The 26,795-nt window shown below is 37.1% G+C and overlaps 1 protein-coding gene across 3 annotated transcripts in view; it reads left to right on the top strand.

The window, feature by feature from the left end:
• The window catches only part of AHI1 (Abelson helper integration site 1), a 119,815-nt gene that overhangs the window by 76,087 nt on the left and 16,933 nt on the right, over positions 1-26,795 (top strand). For 2 of the 3 annotated variants that reach the window (XM_037391994.1, XM_037391995.1), the window contains exons 21-25: positions 370-435; positions 2,732-2,894; positions 4,354-4,454; positions 15,430-15,509; positions 19,549-20,517. In XM_037391994.1, the coding sequence (XP_037247891.1) occupies positions 370-435; positions 2,732-2,894; positions 4,354-4,454; positions 15,430-15,509; positions 19,549-19,768 (630 nt within the window). In that variant the 3' untranslated portion in view covers positions 19,769-20,517. Of the gene's footprint in view, positions 1-369; positions 436-2,731; positions 2,895-4,353; positions 4,455-15,429; positions 15,510-19,548; positions 20,518-26,795 lie in introns of those variants that run through there. The other variant, XR_005104909.1, reaches the window with a different exon arrangement.

Below are 26,795 nucleotides of genomic sequence, written 5' to 3'. Positions count from 1 at the left end.
TCCATTATATGAAAGTGACAACTTTTGCATACTGGTTCAGAGGTAAAATTCACTGCAACAACTTCTCAAACATCTACCTGTAGTGTTTGCAATGCAAACAGACTTAAACAGCATAGTCATCAATCCTCTGTCTTCCCCCATGTGATCTTTAGTATAGTGTACATATGTGGAAAACTTAACATCTTTTTCAAAAGATCTACATAGCTGATATTACTCAGTGTAGCTTAACATCACTTCTGCTTTTTCATGTTTAAAAAAGCATTTTATTACAGATAATTCTTACTCATTTACAGTAGACATGAAAATATGCATAAATGTAGTATATCAAAGTACTTCATATTAAAGTTTTAAAATAATTTCTTCTTCTAGAGTGATGACTGCCTGACTGTACTGGGGGCGAGAGGAGGAAGCAGTTGTCCACTGGAGCAAGAAACAGTAAGTATTATGTAATTTTTACATATCTTCTATACCTGTTGCATTGTATCGAGCTTTTCAAAGCACATTGGTTTTTTTTAGAATGATCCCAAGGATTTCTTTTGCTACCCTAGATTTTGTAATTCTTACAAACGTGTTCGTAACCAGCATATCCACATTATCGCCATTTTTATATCACTCTTAAAAAATAATTTCATCAAATTTTAATTAATATAGATACTTTTTTTTGTTGTTGTTCTCTTGAACTTGGACCCAGACAGAACTTAACAAATGTTTGAATGTCACAACAGAAGAAATTCAGTTGCTCTGGGCATAATTGTGAGTGTTCTACATTTTTCTTGGGTCCTGAGGTGCATTTCCCGTATCCCTTTATGGTCATTTTGTGATCATATGTCTCCAGAGAATATAATGGCAATTTCCACATTTCGTCTAAATTGTCAGGCTTGCTAAACCAGTTGTATTACAGGACATATTTGTATTTTATTTTTTTTTATTTCTTGGGGGGGGGACACACAATGGGACTTGCTTGATTAGTTTGAGCTATTTGTTGGCAGTGTTTCCATGTTACTGAATTTTTGTAATTTTTTCCAAAACCCAAAACACTTACACCAGAATTGTCTTACAAAAGATACTGCAAAAAGAAATGTTTGTTGCTCTGCCTTTCACTGTTTTTCATGCTGCCAAGTAATTAGGGTTGTATTCCTTTCTTTTTTTTTTTAACCTTAAGTGACCTCATGATTTTCATCATACTATTACTAAGGCAACCGTTGTCACTTACCTGAATTGGGCACTGTTAGAGCACCTCTTACTGGACATGACCATGCAAGCTTCCAGTTCTGTACTGTTTCTCCAAGATGCTCATTAGTGTGTTTTAGTTTGTTCTATTCTATGGCTCATATGTCTATATCATCAATGTCAGCTGTAATTACTATATTAGCTTTCCTAATGCAGAGGGGAGCGTTATAATAAAAAATATTACATTGTTTAGCTTCCTTATGTAAGTGCAGGATTACTGAATGTATATTTAGATAAACTTCCCATCTACTGAGAACTGTGCTGATGCTAATTCTTTGATGCTGTCCACCACTACAAATTACCACATAGAATTTACAATGGTAGAATCATTTCCATCTTTTCTCATTTGTAACTGATTTAATCTGTTTAATGGGTGACATGGAATTATGAAAATACAAGTGACAATGGCTATATATTTACACTTAGACCTCACAGGTGATAAAAAGCACTGTGCAGTTCATCAGTCTTAGGATTTAAATGCATGCCTGAGTAATAAAAAAGAAAGTTTTTTCTCCAAATCCCTATCTTTATAATAACTTTGCTGTCTTCTTCTATCCCTTATAACCTCCTATCACTCCTAACCATCCCCGTTTATGATCTCTTACAATTTCATAGAGGAATCAGAGGTGAAGATTATATGTAGGGAAGCAATGTTCTTTGCATAAAATAGGTCATAATTTTACTCTTCACTTATGAGGGAAGTGAGCAATTCCCTTATTCTTTCAGTTCACTTGTTTTCTTTTCAGTCTTTTCTGCTCTGAATTCATCAGGACAGATTTTTTGTTCACAGAGCATGGGAAATAAATAAGAATTATACTTGATATTTTCATATTTGGGGTAGAAAGCAGGCTTCCGGTAATGTATTCTATGTAGTATGCATGGTGCTGACCACTGTTAGTACTCTTCCCCAGGAAAGTATAGAAGTATTTCACTGGCAAATCGTTTTATTATGTGAAATGGAATATAAATTTATTTTTGGCAGATATTTATAAAGTTGTATATGCAAGCCCTTATTTGTAAAGGAAAAAGAAAAAGTGGGGTGATCAGAGCAAAACTTGCAATGATATTTTGTACTAAATTTTTCCATCAGTGAAACTGTCGTACTGTGGAAGTATTTATTCGAACACATATGCTTCATGAGCACACGGAATGGGATCTGAAGGTGGTGTAACAGTTCTAAGAAAGTGAATGTCTGAAGTGGTTTTTTTTTCTTTTTGCTTCACAAGTAAATTGCTTATAAAACTAACAGCTGCTGTTTTGAAGCTAATCTTAGTGAATTGAATGTTCTTAACCATTTCTACAATCCCACAGTCCTTTATCTTGCCTCTCCTGCTGCTTTCCCACCACCCTTGATCCCATTAGCAAAACTTGAGACAGCCTCAGCTTTTACCAAAGTGCAGCTTTGGTTTCAGCTGCTTTTCTGCAAGAGGAAGTGAATGTTGTGCTTTTTTCTCTGTGGCATGGTTGTGATAAAGCTGTGGTGCTCTTATCTCTCTTTTAGGTAGTGGCTCTTTATGACTACACAGCGCATCGATCAGATGAGCTAACCATCCATCGCAGTGACATTATCCAAGTGTTATACAAAGATAATGATAACTGGTGGTTTGGCAGCCTAGCAAATGGACAGCAAGGCTATTTTCCAGCTAATTATGTGGCTGGTGAAAGTAAGTTTACTGCTATCTTCCTGGTATACCGGTGTGGGTTTAACTGATGGTCCAAGATGTTACCATGCTGTACTGCTTATTGTTCTGAAGATATGAATATATGTAGCACACAGATGGCATAATGATGACTTAGCGTGATGCAGAAATTGTATAAAGTTAGCTAACCACTTAGCAAGTTGACATACCTGACTTAGGAAGGCATTGGCACTTAGTTAAACATTCCATCTTATATAGTGCTGGCTTAATTATCACTCAAATGGATTGATTCCTTGTCTCTTCTTGGAAATAGCCACCTGGTTCATGCCCTACCTTGGCAATGTTTTAGGATACATCAAAGCATTTCACAGACATCTTACATTTTTCTTAGGCAATCTGTTAGATCTAAGCAGTTACATTTGTAAAAACTCTTGATTTTCCCCCTACTGTAATGGAGAATGCTCAGTTCCCAAATAACTGAATTTCAGTATGAAGTTTTAAAAAACAGTAATGGTTAAATCTCATATCTGAGCACTGAACTTGCTACCAGGTCCCTGTTGTTAAAAACATTTTGATTAAACTACTACAGACAAACCTAAATGAATCTGAACAAATAATATAAGAATCATCCTACTGAGTCAACTGATGTAAAGATGCTTAGTGTCCTGACTGTTGTTAGTATTCGGCTTACGGACATAGTCTGTGGTTGCATGCTACGAAAAATTCATTTGCCTTCCTAAACTATCAAACTATCAGTTATACTGGTGTTTAGAAATCTCTTAGCTCAACATTTCTCAAGATCTTTTCCTCCATTTTCTAGTTCCTCCCTCTGTCCTTCAAGTGAAGTCTAGTATTTATGCCTCTTCCCTAAAAAACACTCAGACATAACACTGCTGACTTGATGATGGTAATTAAAGTTAGCTTAACTACTGTCTTTCCCCTTTGTCCTCCCCTTGCACATCTTATGCATTTTCTTCTTCCTTACTTTCTTGCAAAATAAACAAGAGATCAGTCTGTAGGAAGATTCTTCAGTGATGGCCTGTTCTTAAAAACACAGAAGAAAATTTTTGAAGCAGTGGTCCAACTGTGCAAAAAACCTCTGGTATATAATTCTTTATTTCAGTTGGTGACCATCTTATTAATGAACCAAAAGAAATGCATGTCATATATTTATCAAGTATCAACTGCATTGCTGTCAGTATGGACTTTGTTCTTAGTCATGTAAATGTTTGATTGTTTCTATTTTATATAATTATCTATATAAATTACATTTATATAAATAACATTTAAATCTAAGCTTACTAATATAAAGTTAATAGGCAAATTTTGATAAATTCTTATACAAAGTTTGGCTTTAGTTTCACCTGTTCCAACTGACACCCCTTTTTTGGTTAGATTGTAATGTCACAATTGTTCATATGAAATATGTACTTTCATAATTCTTTCATGACTCATAATGGTGAATTATGGATCCTGTTTTCAGAAGAATATGAAGAACAACCTTCAGGATTGGTACCAGATTCCGCTCCTCTCCTACCTGAAGGACCAACAGAAGCAGAGGAAGGCTCTCCAATGCTACATAAGGTAATAATGTGAGAAGGAACGATTCTTTAACTAGTGGTGGACTATGTCTTTTGTGTTCCAAGTGGACTGTATTAAATTTTCAATCCTTTTTGAAAAAATTTCTCCTGTGTAGACCTCATTCCAGGTAAGCACGTAGATTTTCAGCAGAAATCTAACTTTGTCTTGTGTGAATCCACATGTTCCATCACATAGCAATTAAATATTTTGCCTACTTTTGTACCATTGTAGTGAGTGGCAAACCACCTATTGACTCCAAGGTTTACCACGGTATCTCTCATGGATACTTTATGTAAATTACGGTTGAAGAAAGAACATGGGGTTTTCAAAACCTGACATAATTTCATGCACTTGACTGTCATTTTTATAATATACACTGCCCACAGACTTGAAATTTTCTGCCCTGCAGTTTCCTTATCTATCAGGTTGCTTAGGAGACAGCTGTGATGTTTTTCTCTCAAGAGTTTTTCATCCATGTAATGACATCCTAATTAAAGATATACAGTGTAATAAGAAAGCCTTATTATCAGACCAGGAGATATGCTGCATCTTAATGCACTTATTTGTCAACGGATGTTTCTGCTCGTTCTCTGACATGAATGACTTCACCCATCCTGTAGGTTGCTCAGGAGGGTAGAATGTAGAGAGTTCATAGTTTGGAGGAACAAAGGAAAGGAATGCTTTTTCTTGACCATATTAAATATCTCTCCACTCCCACCGGATACTTACATTGGATCGCAATTGCATATGTCGTTTTGTTGTTAACATTATCACATACTATACTGTGCACAGAAGCATTCCTGTTTCTGTGATTTTTAGTTAGCAGTCAGAATACAGTACGTACAGAACAACAAAGAAGAAATGGTCATTTTTTAGTCAAGGAAAAAGATGGAGTTTTATTTTATTTTTTTCAGATGTTTAGAGATACTGCTATGTACAAAGCAGGCCAAGTGACTGTCACGTCTCCAGACAGAGTTTAGAAACTTTGCATAGCTCACTTTCCCCTTCTGTGAAGTAAGATTGATGATTGTCTTAAAATATGGGATACTTTGTAAGCAAAAAAAAAAAAAAAAGTAACAGAAACATAACTTACTTCAAAAGTTACTTTTATTCAGATTTCTTTCAAATGGCTTGACTTTTCAATGTACCATGTACTTTTCTAAAATTTAATCTATATTTTGCATCTGATTTGCAAGACTCAAAGCATATGCTGTGTTCTAAGGTAAATTTTTTCTTTTTTTCAGAGGATTTATCTAATCTTTACATAATATATATTGCAGTGTTCAAGGCTGAAACACTCAAAGCTACTTCTATTAACGTTTTTTCTGTAACTTTTGTTTTTCTTAGGTGACTAGAGAGACATAGCATTTAATAAATTATTAAGTACGGATTACTCACATTGCGGTCTTGTTAAAGCCAGCGGTCTTGTTGAAGCCAACTGCTATAAATCGAAATGCTAAGTGTTTTTTTTCTGACTATATTTGAAAAACGAAATTAATCACTACACTAAGTAGTAATTAATCTGAAGTATCTCTTTTACCTCTTTGTAGCTGAGAAACTCATAGCAAAACCTCTGTCCAAGAAAGACAAGGGTGCATTACTTCCAGATACTTCTGTAAAGGCAGATTGGAACAATTATGGGAAAAAATACAAATTACTGGAAAGCATGAAGATTTTGTTCTTATATTGTCTGCATTGCTGGAGGCAAGGAAGGTATCCCAGAGGGAATATGTTGTTGTACTCACCCAGTTTCGCTTATACCTAGATTAAAAAAGGGAGAAGAGCTGAGATACTTCTAGTCATTAAAGACTTGATCATTTTTATCCACATCTTTTTTTCTGCTTTAATCTAATAGGAATCTAGTTGACTTACTGGATCAAAATAATAGTTTAAAATATTAAAATTATTATATAAAAATAATAGTTTTATGTATACTAACTAATGTTACTAACTTTTATAACAAGTATTTATTATTCAACTCTGTGAGAAGTAGCACTTTGAATTAAAATGGATGCGTATTTAATGATTAGTCAGAATTGTGTAGTCTGTATAGTACATACAGATATTCAAAAGACATAATGAAAAAAGTGTACAATAACAGTCCAAAACTAAACAAATATGTTGCTTTTTATCTGGCACGGCATCGAAGTTCACTACAAAATCATAGAGTCCAGAGAAAAGCATTGAAACATTTACAAGGCCTGGAAAAAGTGATGTTAGAGGATATACTTTAGAAGATTAAACTAGCCAAGAATGAGCAGCAAAGAGAGTGCATAAAATAGTACGTGATGTAGAGAGGTAAATTGGATGCACTCCTTTTTTCTTTTTTTTTTTTTTTCCCTTCTGCTGTTAACAAGATCAGGGAACATTAAGCTGGAATGGAACAGAGCTGATATTGGTAGAAGAAAATTTTTGTTTATGTTGTGCTTAGTTAACCTGGTGAACCTAGCTACTACAAGACACTATTAAACCTATGCACTCAGAGATTAATTTTTTTAATAACAGTTTAGGGTGAGATTCCAAATGCATCTAAATGACTGGGAAACACAAATCTGCCTGATTTTTATTTTTTTTTTATTTCAAGTTACATAAGCACCAAATAAATCACCAAGAAGATAGTGGGTTGAATCAAATGATGAATCATCTCTGTGTAATACTTGCAATGCCTTGAAGTGTGGCGGTTTTACAAAAGCTGCAGAGTGCTGCATAGAAGAAACAAATTGTCATTCTGCTGTTTGTAATAATAAAGGAAAGTCCTACACTGCTTTGGCTTTGGGCAATACCAGATACTTCTGAGACAAAACTGCGAAGACGACCACTGAAGGGGCTGATCAGTTATGGCAGTTCCTGTGTTGCAGCAGTGACACAGCAACTTTTCTTCCTATTCCTTTCATTTTTTTTCAGTATAAGAGCTGGTGGAAGGAAATGCCAATTTCTTTTATACGGGAAAGAAGAAAAATCATAATTTTGTAATACCCTGTGGTGGTTTTTTTAATTTGGCAGAAAATGAAGCTTTTTTTTTAATCAAAAAAATATTTATTGAATAATTAAGTTGTTACCACCAGAAGAAAATATAATTGAATTTTTGGTTGTGTTTGGGTTTTGGCCACAAGCATGTTTTCAAAAATATTTATTTATATCCAGGTCTGCAATATCTATTGTTCTTTCTGTATTTTTTGAGGAATAGTTAAATACTTAGCTTTGTTAAGACTGCAAAACACAGTTACTGTGAAAATCATTGTAGCAGTTACTTGTGAGATTTGCTACAAGACTAAATAGAGCACTTAAAACCATAGAAGTATTCTACATTTTAATTACTGAGAATACCAGATGTCGATTTAAAAATAGTTTTCCAACTGCATATAGTATAAATGCATATTTAGCTAATTGTCAAAATTTTATGAGTGAATGAAATGGAATCATTAACATTAGAAGAAGGTGTAATACTCAAGATCCAATATTAATCTTTGCAAATAATAAAAGAAAGTTGTAGTTCAAAGAACCTGCTTTCAAAATGCTTTCTGCCATCAGCTTTGCGTTCATAACATAATAAGTTTATGCAAACCTTGTTTTCCTGCCTTATGAGTTACTTAACTCCTGAGCCACAAAATTAGGTCATAATCATCTTTAATTACTACATACATCTAAACTGCCAATAGAAATTTCATGGAGTGAAGTTTTCACTGCACTGGTGAAGAATCCCAGGAAACAGAGATGGACCTGTCATCTGGCTGCTCCAGTGAATGTGCTGGTTTCAGCTGCTTTTCCTTAAGAGGAAAGCAGAAAAGACAGGGATTCACATAGGGTTGTGTCAGAAACCAGAATTCAGGTTTTGCAAAATTTTGGTAAATCAGAAATGTTTCAAAATCGATGGAGTGTCCTGGGGGCGAGGGGGGGGGGGGGAGGGGGGTGGCGGTCAGAAATGTTCTGCTGCCTATAAAATCTTACAAATACGTTTTATAATTCAAGGTGGCCTACCACTCTCTACATAAAATGCATCTAATTAGATTATGAATGTTAAGTATTCAGTTCTACATTATGTGAGAATACTGGGAAGTAGTAATAGACAAAAACAAAGCAGTAATTTAAAATTTCCATTTAAAGTGTAAGAAAATATTCTTTCTGATGTATTTATCTTTGAAAAATTATGTTAAGGTGTAAAATAATGCAAATGTGAAATAAAAAGCATGATAAGAAAAGGGTTACCTTGAGGAACTACATCATTGCACAATTGCACAATTTGGATAACTTACACAGAGATCATCAAAACTTGATTCCACGTATGTTTAAACAAAGTTTGGAGTTATCACTCTTCACATAAATAATTCATGTTCTCATTCTTCTTGCCCTAGAGCAGGTTGTTGTCAAACTTTCTGCATACTTAGCTTAGTGTGTCTGAAACTAACCTGCCAAGTAATTGATACTTTTCCCGTGGGCTTGAGCTGATTCGATGTGAGTGTTTTCGTGGGCTGAAGATTTATTAGATCTAAAAATTACAAAAGCATAGAAAACATGCTCAAAAATATTTCCAAAAATACTAGCTAGAAATTTTTCTATTAGTTTCATCAAAAATGTTCATTTTATGGTTTGTGCAGTTTCTGTTTTCTCCTTTAGTGGCACCTTTCTTCACATTACTGGGGAACACTTCAGTGACTGGTTATCTTTTAGGAAGAGGAGGGACTAGGAAGATATGATAATGCTAACGAAGGAAACAGTAAAGGATTGGTGTGATGGAACTCTTACAGAGAATAGAGCTGAACACTTACAACACGTCGTGAAGTGTGCTCATTTTCAAGGTTCAGAGAGGTTGCAGGCCCAAAAAGATGTGATATTGAATTGAATTAGAATGTATTATAGTACAGTTCATAATTCTGGGCTTCATTCGTGCCTAAGATGATTACAGATCTGTCTTTCTAAAGGCACTGACATCAGGGCTGAAAGAAACTATGCTTTTCTAGAATCAGTCTGCAAAGCTGCGCTGTGGTCTTCCACATAAACTGTTGAATAGACATTATAAAATAGATGCATCTTTGCAAATCCTACTTTTGAAGTAGTAATTACTTTGATTGTTCTTGAAGAAATCCTTCTTCTGAAGGAAATGTTACTATGCTATCATCCATGAGGAATGGACCATTTTCCTTAAATGTTGCCCGACGTTAACATATTTCATCTTTTTAGTTCTGTAGTTTCCTATTTTTAGATATTCTGTTTTCCCTTTAAAATGTAGTTTGTACTGTTCAAGTTTAATTACTGTCTTAAGCATATGTGGGGCTACTTTATTTGTAAGCTGGTAGCTCTTCTTTTCCAACTCCAGAACCACCTCTGTGGTTCCTAATGAGTTCTGTCTCAAAAATTGTTTACATCTGTGTCTATAGTATTAAGTCATTGGAAGAAAAAGTACCTGGTTTATAATCAAATTAATACCTGTTGGGGAAAAAAGAAAAGATGAAATTACATCCATCGTCATTCACTGTAAGTGACTCGTCTGTTTAAATATAGGTAGAATCAGGCTGAGGCACTGAACTGGTCAAGCAGAACCAGAAATACTATTAAGAACACTTACATTAAGGTAGCTTTCAGGAGCAAGGTAACTTCTCTCTTCCCTGTGGTTTTCTCCTTGGGTCCTCATAGCCTCTTTCTGAACAGGACTGAACTTTTAAAATGTAAATTTTAATGCAAAGCTGTAACCGCAGATAAATTCCCAGAGGCCAAGACTTCAAGAGGGAAAACTGCTGTTCTAAACCGTAGTGCTTCAGTCTGAAATATCTTGTCTCCACTCTTCCTCCTCTTTCTTTTGTTGTCCCTCAAATAGTTGTTTGAATTCTGAGGTGCAGTATTTGTCAATGTTGAGCTACAACTACAGTTTTCACCCACCATATATCCTGCTGGTCTCTCCTAGCCCTGAACAGGTCTGGGATATTGTTGTTTCAAAGCCAAAATCAGGCAAAGTCCTCTCTGCCTGTGGCTCTAGCATTCGTAGATGGAGAACCTAGTGTGTGTTGGCTTAGTCCTAAACACTTCAGTGGTTTAGCTGTTTTTTATGGGAAAGACAGAATTTCATGCCCATGTCTCTGTTGTATGTGGTTCTGCTAGATACAACTATGTTAATACTGTTAGACGTAAGGGTTACAATATGGTTAATCTGAATTAGCTAGGCTTGTTCTTTAACAACACTAGAAAGGGGGGAAAGCAATTACAAATAAATTGCATTTTAAATAGGAAGGTCATGGCAAAAGGAAAATATGTAATTCTGCTAGCAGAGCTCCCTGTCAGTTGTTCATTTAATGGGGAAATGTTTGCAAGAGTACAGAACAGCAGCAAAGAAAATGATGAGTTGTGTGTGGTGTCACAGCATTTCTCCCAAACATGACTCAGAACAGTTTTGGCAGGTGGCATCAACATGGTTCTCGGGAGTAAAGTAAATTGCTATAAATCTTTCACCCATGGACAATGTAATAAAAAACAAAATACAAACTTAATACTGAGTTTAACATTCTAAAGACTAGTCTGAAAAGACACAGACACGTATTTGTTCTTGCCATCTGTGATCTAACGAGTCTTTAATTAGATCAAGTTCTGTAGAAACAGCTTCTGTGGGAGGGTTCCCCTGTGCAGAGTGAGCAGGCTGTAGAGGAAGTGCATTTACTTTCATGGCTTTAAAACCTAAACAGACTGTCTGCACCTCTTCGTTCTGTCAGTCTGTCTCTTAGTCTGTCAGAGAACCTCTGCAGACCATTAGTCTTAGAGTCAACTCTGCACAGCCTAGAAGAAAGCACTACCAAAGGTGAAGACTTGGGATGAGACTTTGTCCCAGATACTTCTTTTAGATGCCCTCTGCTTCGGGTTTTGCTAGGAAGTGTGTTGTGATTCATATGATTGTTTCCAGAAGTTGCAGAGGGAGAGTTTAGTACTTGACTTACTGCTGTGGATTCTACAGCAGGGGTCAGGAACTAATATGCTTTTGTGTATTTAGCCTTTAAATTTTTTTTGCCTTGGTTGTTCCTCACGTGGCAACACTGAGACAATGTTAAGTATCAAAAAAGGAGCTGTAAAGCAAACCAAGCCTTCTAGAAAAGGAAGGCATATATTTTATTACTCTTTTTATTTTTATGATTGTAAACAAAGCAAAAGAAACTTCAGAAAATCTAAGCTTCTACAGTTGATATGAACTTATGTTCTCTCCTTCTGGTGAGCTGTATCTTTCAAAGGGTGGAGAATTAGAATGCGGCAACAAAATTGAACACCATTAGTGGCACACTGTACAAAGGAGCTTGTGTTTTGTACAAGGTTCAGTATTTGTTCTTGTGAACAGAAAAGCTCAAGATAATTATAGTATCTGAAACATTAATTATTTCTTTAAACAGAGCCCTAATAATTCTGTATTCATATTTAAGCTTTGCAATCTGGATGAATTTAATAACTAACACCATATCTGTTACAACACTAGATTTGCTAAATCTTAGTACAGACACAGTGACAATAGCACAGAGCTCTTCGGAGCTTCCTGGGAGATCTGCCCATGCATAACAAGTGGTCAGCAGGTTTGGAAATGGGGAAAGAAAAGATCGCCAGCCTCTTCAGCCCTCCATACTCTAGACTTACGTGGCTTGCTCCTTACATCAGCATGTCCCTGATGCATTCTCAGTGTCTAAGTGTAACCACTACCTCCTTAGCCAAATAGCTCCTGCCCGTTTTCCCAGCCTCCACTCACTCGTTCGCAGTGCTCCTGCTGCTACTTCATCCCCATGTTGCAGCAGCTCTTGCACTGCCACCTTGCATCTGCTGCTGGCCCTGCTTGTTCCTCCCATCCCTGGGCTGGGAAAAGTAGTTCAAGGAGTGGGGTAAGAAGGTCGCAAAGGTATGTGGGCTGGACAAGAGAAGATAGTGGCAGACACATCTGCTTCAAAAAGATCTAGTGTCTAGTTCCTACCTCATTATATGCTTGAAAGTTTGTAAGAATAAGGTAAGAAAGCTATCGTGCTCGAACACTACTCTTGGGAATTGGGAGTCTGTCCCTACAGACCCTAGGAATTCTCATTAGTTGCCACGTCAGGTGAACACAGCTATTTGAATGTCTCTAATTGTGTGCTTTTTTTCCTTTGGTATTCATGCTGAAATGCTGTGCTTGAGCATATGAAAGCCTATGTGATGAGTTGTTTTTAAAACAGATCATAAGAACCTTCAGTTAGACAGCTTAATTATAGTGGATACTTTAATCTTCTAACTGTAAAACAAGGATAATTTCCTGTGTTTTGGTGTCTGAAAGTGTAAAAAACTTAGTCCATTTTTTATAAGATAAGTCAGTCTTCTGTAGTGGCACTTAAGAGAATTCTACTAGACTGTTCTCTGGAAAGGTCCATATTTGATTATAGTATTAGTAAAATGTAGAGATTCTGTAATATTTACTTAAAAGGGAAGGTAAAAAGCCTACTTCAACATCATTCACAGAGGATTTTCAAAAAGATTTCGTTTTGACTGCAAGTGAAGTAAATTCATGATTATATATGGCAAGGAACCACAAGTTTACAAATGCTGAAGGAAATGTTAACTACTTAGAGTCATTCCCTTTACAGCACTCTCTTGTATTATACTTCATATTAGTGGGACTATGTTTCTTTCTTTTGTGTTTACTTTTACCATTGACTTAGTCTCAAGTTTATTAACAAGGATTTTGTGTGTGAAGTAGAATTTTTTCCTGGTCCCGCCAATGCTACATCATTATATTCTAAATAGTCTTGAGTGTGTCTAAAATAATCCAGCAAAAAAAAATTTGTTTTTTCAATTTTTCAAATCCAAAGTGTTTTTTGAGCAGACTAATTCTAATGACTAATGCTTGAACATGGTGGTTGTGGGCAGTGTGCTTATATGAATTCAGTAAACTCACTAAGTCAATGGGAGCTTGATCCTGTTTCTTCTAAGTCAACAGAACAATACTATTAAACTAACAAAATAATACTAGGGAATGGGACCGAGACAAAAAAGTTCAAATCTAATTCAACTACTAACATTGACTAGATTTTTTTTTCTAATTAATTCCGTTTAGTTTAAGAAAGTAATTGAACTGTTCAAGGCCTAAAACTAAGGTTTGGGAGATATAGATTGTGATTCCAATACAGTCTTCATTTGTGTGTGCCAAGAAAATTTTAATCTGTGCCTCACTTTACTCCAAATTAAAATTGGACAATAGTACTTGATGAGGAAATGTTAAGTTTTATTCATCAGGGCTTTGAAATCTGTGATGGATTAGTTTAGTGTCTGGAAACAAAGTATTTTTGTTCCATTTTAAAATGCCGAAACTAATGCTTAAGTGATAAAAAGAACTGCTGTGAAGCAGCCCTCTGTTTTCTCTCTTTAAGCATTAAATATGGAGGGACCACAGTATGCTTTGCCTGTGAGCTCACACAAAATGAAACAAACAATTGGCAAGCTAGAGCATCAAGAACTGTAATTAGTTTTTTTCTCTGTTGCTTGTAGAAAGCCCTTGTTGACTTTGTGGTTACTCTCCAGAGCTGCTGAATGATGCTGTGTGAGCTTCCTAATACTGCTCATTTTTAACTGGGGTTTTAGAGACAGTAATGCCACTAACTGGCTGTTTTTTGAACCAATTCAGGCTTATAGCAGAACATTAAACATCTTTCTTACAAGCAGATGAGTACCTCTGTGCTTGGCAGAACTGGATGGTCTGATGCTTTTAACACTAAGGCTATTTGAGAAATTCAGAAACAATGTAGTAGGTTTTGCTTTAGGCTGACCGTGAATCTGAAGTTCAACTAACAGTCTTAAAATCATAAACAAGGACCAAGGTTTGAGGGTTTAGTTTCAAGCCTGTTCTCCTTTACTCCCTGAAAAAAATCTTATTTTGGGGGAAGTACTAGAATCTAATTTCTCCCTATCTTCTCTGGCCTAGGGCTCCAGACTTTTTCACCTGCTTTCCAAGGTCTTCATAGGAACCAGTCCCTGCTCTTACAATGCCTGCCTGGATATAACTTGTTCTTTCATGCACGCCATACCAAACGGACACTGACAGAGCCTAGCTGTCCTGTCAACCTGAAGCAGAGCTCCACAATGGTTTCTCACTGACAGCGTTGTGATACTAGGTCTGAACCTACAGTGTGCTGCACTGCTTTCGTGGTGCTCCATAGGCCTGCAGTTCATGGTTGAATGTGTGGTTTATGCTTGGTTCCAGAAAGGCAAATTTTGAAAGAGACATAAGGCCTATCAGTTGTGTTGGCTTCTGCCCTCCGTGAAAATGAAAGTACATGGGTCATTACCAGATACTTGTGAACAGCCTGCGTGGAAGAAGGTAGAGAAAATAATCTGACCCTGGAGACAGTAAACTCAGGAAGGGCAGTCACATTTCTTTATGGGAATTCTTGCAGTAGGTACGACCTGTTAGAATGAGAATAGGTTTGTTTGTAGAGAGACTGAGTTGCATGCTCCACTAATTTCATTAGAAATCAGAGAATTTCCTTAAACTCTTCCAAGTTTGGTTTTTTTTTTTTTGTTTGGGTTTTGTTGGGGTTTTTTTAGCTCTGAATTATAAAGTAACCTGGAACGATTTGAACTGCTTTTGACTGAAACTTGCAGGCTTAAAAAATAGACAAGTTTCTCTTGTTAAACCTATGCAATAAGATGGCTTTTTAGTATTCTGTCTTTACTTATGTAGTAGGAGAAATAACTCTTGATTCTTTACAGACCATGTATGTTTTAAGCTGACTTCAAGCAGATTCCTAACCTTTGGTTTCTACACATACCTGAAAACTCTTTATTTGCAAGTAACTTTTTTTTTTTCCTTTTAAAGCAGGGTAGTGTTTCCTTGTTTGTAACCACATAGGAGTTAACATTTTATGGCTGATAGACATTCTTTTTCAAACGAGGTATATTCTCTCCTTATTCAGGAAGCTGGTGGGTTTTTGTACATGTGTTGGCCCCGTTGTCTGTCATTTTACCTTCCTGCTTCTTTTTTTTTCTTTTACAGACATCACCAGTCATCAGTAAATCAGGGGACCTAAAATTTAGCTCAGAATCTGACACAGATAGAGACTCACCTGCAACACGGTAAGCAGGAAATACTTAAAACAATTTGCAGTGTTACTTCTACAACTGTTGTTAGAAAACTGAGAAATGTTGCAAGGGTAATTTTGTTTTAGCAAGAAAAACAGTACTAGGGCAACGATTCGAAAAGCGCTTCACAATTGAAACGTGACAGAAATAACAGTTTGTATGTGTGTACACAGACACACTTCCTCGCCCAAAAGAGCAAGGACTACAATGTATGTAAGAATCGAAACTCAGGGATACGGGACTGCCTTGTGGCATCCCTTAGCTATGTATTAGGCTTTATTGCTACAAACTGCCAACTATTTTTGCACCTTCTAAAAATTAATTAGTGTAGATTGTGAAAGGTTGTCACATACTGAGATGATGCAAGCTAACATCTTTGTGACACTTGCATTTTTAAGAAATTATATGTATTTGTCATGTGAAAGCTGTAGGTAGATAAGATCTCAACATTTTAAACAAGAGCTTCCACAGTATCTTTAGCTATTGCAACCGTTTATACTTGAAAAAATACATCTGAAAATACATCCCGTGTTTGCCAATACAGGTATCTGTTATCTAAAGCAAAGTTATTTCACTATTGTTTTCCAGACTGGCCCCCTCCTCATGTAAATAATCTGTGCATATATGGTGTAGATGCAGATACATATCTAATTTTAATTTACCTTTAAATCTCAATTTTCTATCTCCACCTGTATCTAGATTTGAAAATATAAAATTATGAGTAGAAAGTTTAACCCTCAGGTATGATGAGGAATGGGCTTTGACAGAATTCAGTGTTGAATTTTGGGCATAACTATTCTGATAGGATGTACATTAAGGAAGGAAATGCCTTAAAAGCACAGTTACTGTGACAATTGATACGGTCTGTTAGAAGTGAGTATCAAAAATGTGGTATGACTCAACTCCATTAGTAGAACTTCAGGAAACACTTTGCGTGACCTTTCCAGGTCATCCACTGAAGAATGCGGGACCACAGATTTAAAATGTAGAATCACAAATGATTTAATCAAATTCAAGAATTTTGAGTTACGTCAAATGTGTAATACTCATTTTAATGGAAATTAAGGCTGTCCTGAGAAGAGGTCACACTTCAGTGTGATGCTGAAGACACAGAGCCCCCAAACTGCTTCAGTTACATTTCAGAAAGGTGAGAGAAGACACGTACATGCCTGAGTCACTTGAATGTGCTCCCTCCTCCTGAACTATAAGAAGCAGAAGCATCATGGAGATGCCAGTCTGAAGTTATTCTTCATGTCATTGCTGTCCCATCTGGGCAAAGAGCACTATTGCAGAACCTCTTTCACAAGCTTTCAGGGTACTGAACCATTTATACCTGATCACTGGTGAGGGTGAATGGAAGATGCCATGATGCTATATTTTAAACTAATTTGAAAGGGAGGTAGATAAGCATGCCAGTCCTACAGTGCAGTATTTTCCTTCCATGTACAGGACATTCTAGGTTTTATTATGGTTTTGCTGTATTTTTTCCCAGTGCTTGTGTTTTGTCTGATGTGGAGAGGGCAGTTTTCACTGCATGTTTTAAGATAAGAATGCAAATCTGAGTAATGTCTACTCCTGATCTAAAGCTTGAATCTGAAAGTATGTACATTGCAGGCTCTTCCATGAACTACAACATAATGGAATGTGATTAACTTGTCTTTGTAATTATAACAGCGATTCCACGTACCACGTTGGTTTGAGGGTTGGTTTTTTTTGAAGACTACAGAGTTTTGCCTTATTTTGAGAGCTATAAGAGAGAAGGATCTTCTGGCATTTCTGATGCCACTAGTTAGAAAGACTGTTCCATATTTGTGTTTATAGGCTGTCTATATAGCACAGAGTAGATAACAAAATGTTTCAGAAACATGGTAGCGTATTTTTAATGAAAACTCTCACTTCTTTGTACCTGAAACAGTGACCCACAGGGGCTGTGACAGATCTGTAGGTTTCTTGTTCATTGTAGTTGGTATGTCTTAAAATATCCTTAAAAAATGACACTCATGCAAGTGTTGTGATCTTAACTGGAAAAGTTTTCTACTTTAGCATCTAAAAGCACTATCAACATGACTTGTGATCCAGTCCAATCTGTTCTTAAATAGTTGCTCCACTTAGAACATTCTGCTATTTTCCTGTTTTCTGTGAAAATACACTTAATATCCATGTCAAATGCTAGTATATTATAGGAATTATGCAGTAAATAAACTTTGTAAGAATGAAGTGAGATGTAATTGCTAAGTACACACTTCCACTATGGAGAAGTGAAACTGACAGCACCTGCACAACTCGCTAGACCTTTATTTGAGCCTCCAGATGAATGATTGCTGTTTGGCCTATTAGAACAGTATTCATTAGGGCCACAATACCTGCTGTAAAAGAAAGTGAATGGCAAGCCCTTATGGCATGTCTATCTTTCAGAATTTCTGGATGGAAAGTACAGTTTTGCAATAGGAAAATAAATTTTATCCAAGATGGTAGTAGATTTTTATCTTAGCCAAGCAGTTAACCTATCTTCTGCAGACTTTAAAAGAAACAGAGAAACGGCCACATAATAGATGCTGAGTGAACCAAGGTTTTTATCTAGGTATCTCAAAGGTTTGATGCATCATCACATCTGGTGTTCAAATAATAAAGAGATGAAAGCTTCTCAAAATCTGAGTAGCTTTATACTGAAAATCCGCATAGCAGCCTCACCCTTTGAATATTAATGAAACTATTTGTCAGGACAGACGTTTTCTCCTTAGATATATTCCTATTGTACGGTTTTGTTGAGCTACACTAGGTAGTGCTGTCTGCGTAAATTTACAAATGTTTACACATGAGACCCAGCTGAACACTCAGTTTGATAGATTGGTACTTATACTGCTGAGTAATTATGATTTTGTACTCCTGCTTCCTCATGCAGCAGTACTTCTCAAATTGTTTCAGGAATCCTAATGCAGAAGGTCTTAAACTCCAGTGCCTTTTCCTTAGGATATTCCAGTATTAGAGCTGCAGCAATTCATTTTTCATGAATACACAATTTAGCTTAAAAAAACCCACCCAAAACTATAAGCAGATACTTATCAGTCCATTAGTAAGGCTGGTGTGTAAACATTTCCATCTATAAAATATTAGTACATTACGACAGTATCATCAACAGTAGTGCTCTTGCAGCACCCTTTTTGGGGGAACTGCGTACATCTCATTACATTCTTTAGTCTTGATTCATCCACTCGCTTATGTGTTTCAGCAGCATTCAGTGTAACAGTTCTGGTCACAAACCAAGACCTCTTTGTGCTACGCACAATACAAATTTTGAACAAAGACAGTACCTGCCCTTGAAAGGTTACAGCTGAAGTATTATTATGCATTTATAGTTTAATAAAGTTACACTTCTGCCAAGAACGGGAATTCATGGTTGAAGTGGTGTAACATCTGCATAATCCCTGGCATCATCTGCAAGACCAGTCTAATTCTCTTGTTAAAGGCACTAACTGGGAAAGATACAGGAGCTTGAGTGATGCTTTTGGCATTGTATGAAGTCTGGATAAGCATAAATAGACATTAAAGTGATTTCTGATTCTGTAAATCTGTCATAGTTCAGGTAAATTAAAATGGAAAACTTAATCTCATACAGTTTGCCTGCCTATCTTAGTCTTGTTGAATAAATAAACTAGGTGTCTGAGCTTAGGAAAGGGGGAAAAAAAATTGCAATGACTTTTATGAGAGGAAGAGTGTGGTAATTTGTATTTTTTAACTATATCTGTTGACTATTGATCAAGACTGGCTGATTTTTTTTTTTAAGATCATGAGCAGTTCTTTCCAAAGCAATGCTATGATAAAAAGTAGACAAGTGAAGTGGTCTCATATTTTGTCTTCATGGTTTTTCTGTCTTTGTTCTGCTGTGAAACATAGTTTTTGTAGCTGTTCCAGCATTGTACTCAAGAGGGACAGGCAGACAATTGCTCTAACAGATCAGCTGTGGGTGGAAAAAGCTCTAAATTTGGGCTAACTTTGTGTTTCTTTTACTCTTTTTATATCTACTTTTCTCTAGAGGTGCAAAGAAAAAGAAGAAAAAGATACAGAGGAATGAAAATCAGCACAACTTAATGGGTCTCGATACTCTTGTATCATCAGTTACAGCTAATGGTGTTGAAAAAAAATCTACAGCCCATGGGGTGGAACTGAAGAAGAAAAAGGCAGTGAGAGGCTCAAACTTAAGCAGAAATGGAAAGACAAATATTGCCTTTGAGCCTGAATGTTATGATGTATAGTCATAATTTAATTCCAGATATCGGTGTGATATTCAGCATACACATTGAAGACTGCAACTACAATCTCACTTCTAGGATTAACAAGAAAAAGAGAAATTAAAATATTCAAATATGCAAAATGGCACCAGTGTGGACTCCCCAGTGGTGTAAACATGTTTTGGGAGACTTTTGCCCTGAGTTGCTTGAAATCCATAGAACTTGACTGATCGGCTCCTCACTGGACTGGTATCATCTGAAACCATCAAATACAATGTTAACCAATTTAATATCTGATTACACTGTATCAGGCATTTCTGTAGACCGTAGATAATCCATTGGGAGCAGAGACTCAAGTGACCATGGCTGATCTAGAGCAAAACAAGCTCAACCACTACATAAGTTACTAGATTAGCATAAATAGAGGAGTGTTCAGAATGGTAAAATTCCAAAGGAATGCTGACATTACAGGGTAGCTGAAAACATAAGCTTTTAAAAAATATTTTCCTGGCATCAGATATTCACTTGGACTGCATTTTGCAGCTCTGAAGCAAAAATATGAGTAACCAGCTATGCAACTACACTGTCTTCAGTGGGACTACTCATGCTTACCAATGTAAATAAGTGTTGCAAATTCCAGGCAGTTATATTTTTCAAATGAGGGGTTTTGCACATAATAAAGATGCATCACAATTTTGACAGAGTTTCTGCGTCCTTTGGCAACAGTCTTGCCAAATATACTTTCTTTTGTCTGAATGAAATATTTCATATCAGTCTGTGTTGTTTGTTTTACTTGTAGTCTTTATCCATTTTAAGTGTCATTAACCTATTTTTTTAAAATTAGTATTATGTTGTGAACTTTTACTAATGACCTCACTAATTATCTACAGTGCTTTCTATCAGTTAGTGTTGGTATTTTTTCTGGCTGATGATGTCCAGTTTATTTTTACTCTGCTAGGAAATTCTTCCTCCTCCCCCTCTGAAGCAATAAATAACATAAAATTAGAAAGCCCTTATTTAGTAGACAGGGCACTTGATTCCATTAAAAAAAGAAGTGAGAATAACAATGTTGGGCACTGATGTGTGAAATGCACCCAGATGCGGAGGACTGGTTACTATATATTGTAGTATCTTCCCTGCACATGTTTTAAAGCCAGAAAAATCTGTGAACTTGTTTCTTTTGAGTAAAACACAGCAGCAAATACTCTTTCTTGGCCCCATTGGTAATTGTTCTTTGCTAACAGTCCTAGCTTTGCTTTGCATAGAGCGTGTGTATGGGGTCTTCCCCCCAAATGTTGCTTGCATATGCATACTGGAAACTTATTAATGTCTCTTTCCCCAGTCAGAGGTGGTGTAAAATTATCTTTGTCCTGGGGCTGCCTGATTCTAAGCAAGGCTCCTAGCCTCTTATCTCTCTGCTTCTGCAATATATTCCAACTCATCACTGTGTGACATGTGGGATTTAAAGATTTTTATAAGAAAAAGATCTCAATTTCTTATAATCTTCCATTTCTTAAAGTGTCCTGGGTCACATTTAAAATAAGGGCAGACCATGACATCAGGCTCCACGTCAGGGAGAGCTGAGTAGTATCCAAGATCTGGGAGCTCATTGGAAAGCATTGTAAAATGTTAATTTGGCATTGTGGACACTGAAGACAGAAATAACACTTCAGATAAACACCACAGAGAGATGGTAGTTCTAATCAAAGGCACAGCACCTCTTTTCATGCTTGCGAACTAGGGCTCCAATTATGTTCACTGCTCTGAAGCTGAATAGAGCTGCTTTGCCACACTTTCCAAATTGAGAGGAGAGGCAGCAGTAGTGTCTTCCAAGGCACAGTTCCAAATAACAATTAAGCAGAAGGAATCAGATAAGAGCCAAACATGAAAATGCAGGGAGTTGAAAATAAACTTTTCATAATGTTTTCTTGTAATTGCAATAACTTTTGTTTTGGTTTTATAATTTTTTTCCCTCACTACCCATAACCATGGTTGGTTGGAAACTTGTATTCCTTTATACTGTGTCACTGTGGTACTAGAGTTTTCTGGATTCATGTAACATAAAATGAACAAAAAGATCTGAAATTTTAAAAAAAAAAAGTCTACAAGATTTTTCAGTATTAAAATTGGAACGTTCAGTCCAAAAATCTCGTAAATTATAAACGTAGCATAATGGCAAAGACAGTTCTTACCTTTTGTTCAGAAATATGGCTGATACTTATTTTAAGAAAAACAGCTTTTCTCTTCAGTGTTAGTAGGTTCTTTATTCTTCAGACATTGCTTTTGGGATTTTAAATTTACAAGAAAGGATAAAACTTTTAAACAGTTGGGATTAGGGTAATGGTTTTAAAAAAATAAGGTTTTAAACTGTATGTAATGCTATTTGTTTCTATGTTAATGCAGCCTGCGTATCTCTTAAAATCACTTTAAAATTAACATTGCTAAAAATTGTCCAAGTATTTAAAGGACTTAAATTTCAGTGGAACAAAAGAATTCCAGAAGTATTCAGATTCCCTACTGAAAATTTTACTACTTTTTTTTTTTCCTTGGAGAACTACATTAAATATCCTAAAATATGAGTGCCCTGCAAAATTGCTCCCTGAGCCAAGAATTAAAATACAAGAGTTATAAAAGTCTATTTGAGAAGTTTTTAGAGGGTGATACAAGTTCATTGCAGGAACAAAGCAGATAAAACCTTGTTTAAAAAAAGGTAAATATTAGATATTTATAACTGCCCAGTGATAACAACATAGTAGGTCTTTCATTGTTCTGTGTTTTTAGGATTTGTTAGTGTGGTTACAACATACAGTTCCAATTACATTTTTATGATATGGCAGAGACATCAAGAACCATGCATAAATCGACAAAATAGAAAAGAATGGATGGCATATTTTTCCTGTGTTTCCCAATAGCCATCAGACTGCATTTAGTTTTTTCCTTAAAATAATTTGAGGAACAGACTTCGTAAAACACAGTAAGTGTATTTGTAGCATCACTTAATTCAGAAGGCAGTAGGGGATGGATCACAGTCAAACAAGGGCTAATGAGAACACAGAGGAACATGACAACTGAAAGTCTCTGTTGACTAGTGAACTAAATCTGCCGGCTGGACCCGATTGTCTGATGGAGAATTGAATGTCAGGATCATTTAGGGTTAACAATGGCCCATTACAAGCAAAAGCAGACAGCTATGAAAAATAGCCGGCATGGTAGCCATTCTGCAGAGACCGTGGATACAAACTTGATAATGAGGCACTTCATTCACTACATCCTTCTGCTCTAATTACTAAGGTGAATAGGAAATACTTCATTTAAGGCGGGAACAGACTAAAGCAAAAACACTTGTTTGGTAAACACAAAGAGTGATGGGTTTTTTTAATGATCCTTTTCTAGCACGTATGAAATTAGTATGTATGCAATGCAGCCTATTTCATGGAAATTGGGAGGGGATAGAATTTTGTGAAGAGTGGAGGGAGGTTAGAAAGATTCATGTACAGGTTTGTGCTGTGGGGGTTTTCCCTGAGCATTCTAGAAGTCCAATGACTATCCAGAATGTTTTGGAGAAATTAATTTACGGATGTGCACCTGCACTTGTAAAAACATATTGTGTTAGTTGAAGGAGTTTTATTGCTTGGAGTATAAAATATGTACATTGAGAACAAAACTGCTGCACCTAAGGAATAGAAACGAGAGGAGGTCTGAGGGAGGGAAATAAGCAACTTGAGAAGAAAACTGCTGTCTGGGGGAGACTTGCAAGAATGTGGCAATTAGAAATTGGAACTTAAGAAGAAGGAACAGAAGACAGTGAGAAGGCGTGTTGTTATAGCAGAGCTTTGGTGGCTTCAGTCATGTTTTCTGGACTTTAGAAATCAAGATATTTAACCACTTCACTTCTTAAGACATTTTTGTGTCATTTAAGAAGCTTTTTGGCTCAGCTCTTAGAACCATGAGGAATATTCTTCTGTCTCTCTCCAGTAACTTGGTACTGTCCTAACTGAGCTACAGCCAGAAAAGGTCCATATCATCTATGGCTTGCAGTACTGTTGGGACGAATGAAGCTTTGGTTCTCTAATTTCTGGCACAGGTCTTCAGAGGGCACCTTCATAGTTGTCTGTTGCAATACGCACCTCTGCCTTGATTCAGTCCGGTCCAGCCTCTTCATACAGTGCAAAACAGCTAGAGCCGTGATGAGAATTTCACACCAACCATCGAGTCGCTATTTTGAACATTAACTGTCCCTGTTCTTACGCACAGATGTGTTCTACTCACGGTGATTTTGGCAAGAGTCTTGTCCTTTGTTCAGTATGTGGTACGCCAGTTGCTTGCTGCCTTCCCCTTCAGAAGGGTGGGTTTTCCAGCAGTGGCATGTATATGTACAGTCCCGGTCCTGCAAGCTGCTTGGAGTAGATAGACCCCTATATTCAAAGCTCCAGCAAAATCAGCAAGGATTAGGCATTCAGCAGCAACATCATGGCTGTAGTTTATACATTAGTGTACACTAATGTTAAAGACTGGAAAAATACTTCACCTTGCACTCATAAATGGAAATGGTAGCTCTGCGTTTCACCTAAAACTCCAGCCATCTGATTCTTTTGTGAAGTCGTGAAGTCTTTGTCGGGCCAAATGAATTTGCACTGTGTTTGGCTGAGGCAAGCAAGTTTGCAAGTCCTATCTAATGCTCAAATGCAAATACTTGGCAGAAACTGCAGATGCCACTTTTAGCGGAAAAATGTTTCCACACCGGTAAAGCAATATCAGTAAAATCTATACTGTGAGCAGACATCAAATTTTTGTTGCACTTCTATCGCCTTCACAGGCAGGGAGTATAATATACTAGTGTGTAGCAGCTGTAAATTTTCTGAGGATTTATCTAACCACAAATACATCGAAATGGGGAAACAGGGCTATATTAAACTGTGCAAGATGCTGCTGGAACTCAGCCATTTCTGCAACATCCTGTAATTAATTTATTATGACAGGACTGGCAAACTGAAACACCCAATACACTTGCGACAGACTGTTATGATATAGCTGTTTGAAAACTCTGCAGTCACGTAAAATGCAGGTATAGCTGGGAGGGGGGTGGGGGTGGAGACAGCCCCATATTACCATTATTTCTCTGAATCTTTTTCCCAGACTTACATTCACCAACATCATGGAGTGGCCGTGGTGAAGTCAGTGCAGGCAGAGGTACTAGCTGGAAAGGAAATTGTGCAGAATATGTTGGCTTAGATCCTACTCTTCTGGGAGCCTGAAGGAGAGCTAATGTAGTTCTGTGGGCACGTTCAACTGAGGAACCTTTTTTCACACATTCTGTGAGTCAGTGCAGGCCCTAGCCATGTGTTTTGTTGATGAAATTAAGTGGAGCTGAGACACTCTGTGCTGGTTTAACTTTCTTCTTGACCGTGTTAAAGTTACTTGGTTTTGTTTAATACTGTAGTGAGAGAGTTCCATGAAATTGTGAGTTGAAAAGAAAATTAATATAAATTTCTGATAAATCCATTTTTTAATGCTTCTTACTGCTCTAGTTCTTACAAAGGTAACTAGAGTAAGTCCTCCCTGCATTCAGCTGTTTATCCTACATTCATTGCCTCAGCTGTCAGTTAAAATGAAGATATACTTAATTTCTTCTTTTTCTGAGGATACCTTTCATCTTGAATAATCCATAACTAAATATAGCCAATTCAGCACTGCACAACTGTATAATCTGAAGACAAATCCTCCCAGATTTTGATAAGTAGGATAGATAGTTTTGCTTCCTTGTGTGCACTGCGTGTTTTAATGTGCACAAGTTCAGTCTTTGCATATCCACTGCAGCAGGTCAGCGGTACAGAGTAAATGTAAGTAGTTGTTATTACCAAGCGTTACTCCCTTGGCAGTGCTTTTTTATTATGGACTGTAATTTTACTCTTGGTTCCACTTTGACATTTTTATTTTGCCATTGCGTCATCAGCCATTTTTTTTCAGTGTATGTCATCAGGATTTTGATACCTTTGTATACCAGACACTGTGTAAACCAACTTAATTTTATGTTCCACATTGATTTTGGCACTTAATGGGGATATACAGTCAAGAGTGTAGTAGTGACATCAGCCCCAGGCTCATTAAGATAAACGCCATCTAAAGCCAAGCTCTAGCAGCCTACGTAAACCCATAATAAGCTTATGTGATTTGGTATAATGTCATCATGAGAAAGTGACATCAGGGAAAGGGCGGAAAGGGCAGTAAGTGCAGTGTGCCGTGTGGCCGAGGGCTCCTGCCATCCCTCCTGCTTAACCAAGGCCATGGCTGGAGCCATCGGGCCTGGGTTACAACTGAGGACAACTGAAAATGGCTTTTCTGTTAACTGAGGCAGAATGCTACAGTGCGATAAATATCTTGGGGCGACTTTCTTGGGTGATGCAGCATGGACATGTGCAGGCAGACAGGAGGTGTGCAGCAGCACGTGGCCCTCTGCTGGCTTGCTGCCCAGCACAGGGCACAGCCTGGCAAGTCCTGTTCACCAAAGCAAACATCCCGGAATCAGGACTCCCAGGTTAGACCTCAAAGCTCCTAATTTGTTGCCTGCATCCAAAGGTTTGGATGAGAACCAGGTGGGCTGCAGGGCACACTCGCTTCTGAGGGGGAGGGTGCTGCAGGGTGGTGCTGAGCAGGGCCAGGGCTCAGGCTCCCAGGGGTGCTGCAGTCACAGCCAAGGAGGCTGGAAGCTCTGGACAGCCCTGTGTGCTACATGCTTGCTTGGAGTGGTAGCTACAGCTGCTTTTTTCTTGCCATTCCTTCAGTCAGGATTAGGTGGGTTTTTTTCTGAAAGCAGAAAAAGCCCTTGATAGCAGGTATACCAGTTCAGCATCTCTGGTATTTTGCCCTTTATACTTTTTGGCAACAGTATAGGTGTTCGAGTCACGCTTGGAAACCTGGGTGCCTGGCTCTTGCTGAGACGCACTTGAAGCCGTGTTTTTGACAGGTTCATAGGCCGAGGGTACAGACTTGGTTGCCTCCAATTAGGTCCCTGAGTAGCTTGAATTCATAGGGAAAAAAGACATTCCCAGGT

Source organism: Falco rusticolus, chromosome 6 (genome assembly GCF_015220075.1).
Source record: "Falco rusticolus isolate bFalRus1 chromosome 6, bFalRus1.pri, whole genome shotgun sequence".
Taxonomy (NCBI): Eukaryota; Metazoa; Chordata; class Aves; order Falconiformes; family Falconidae; genus Falco; species Falco rusticolus.
Note: the sequence above shows the minus strand (reverse complement) of the source record. Positions and strands in the feature narration are given on the sequence as shown.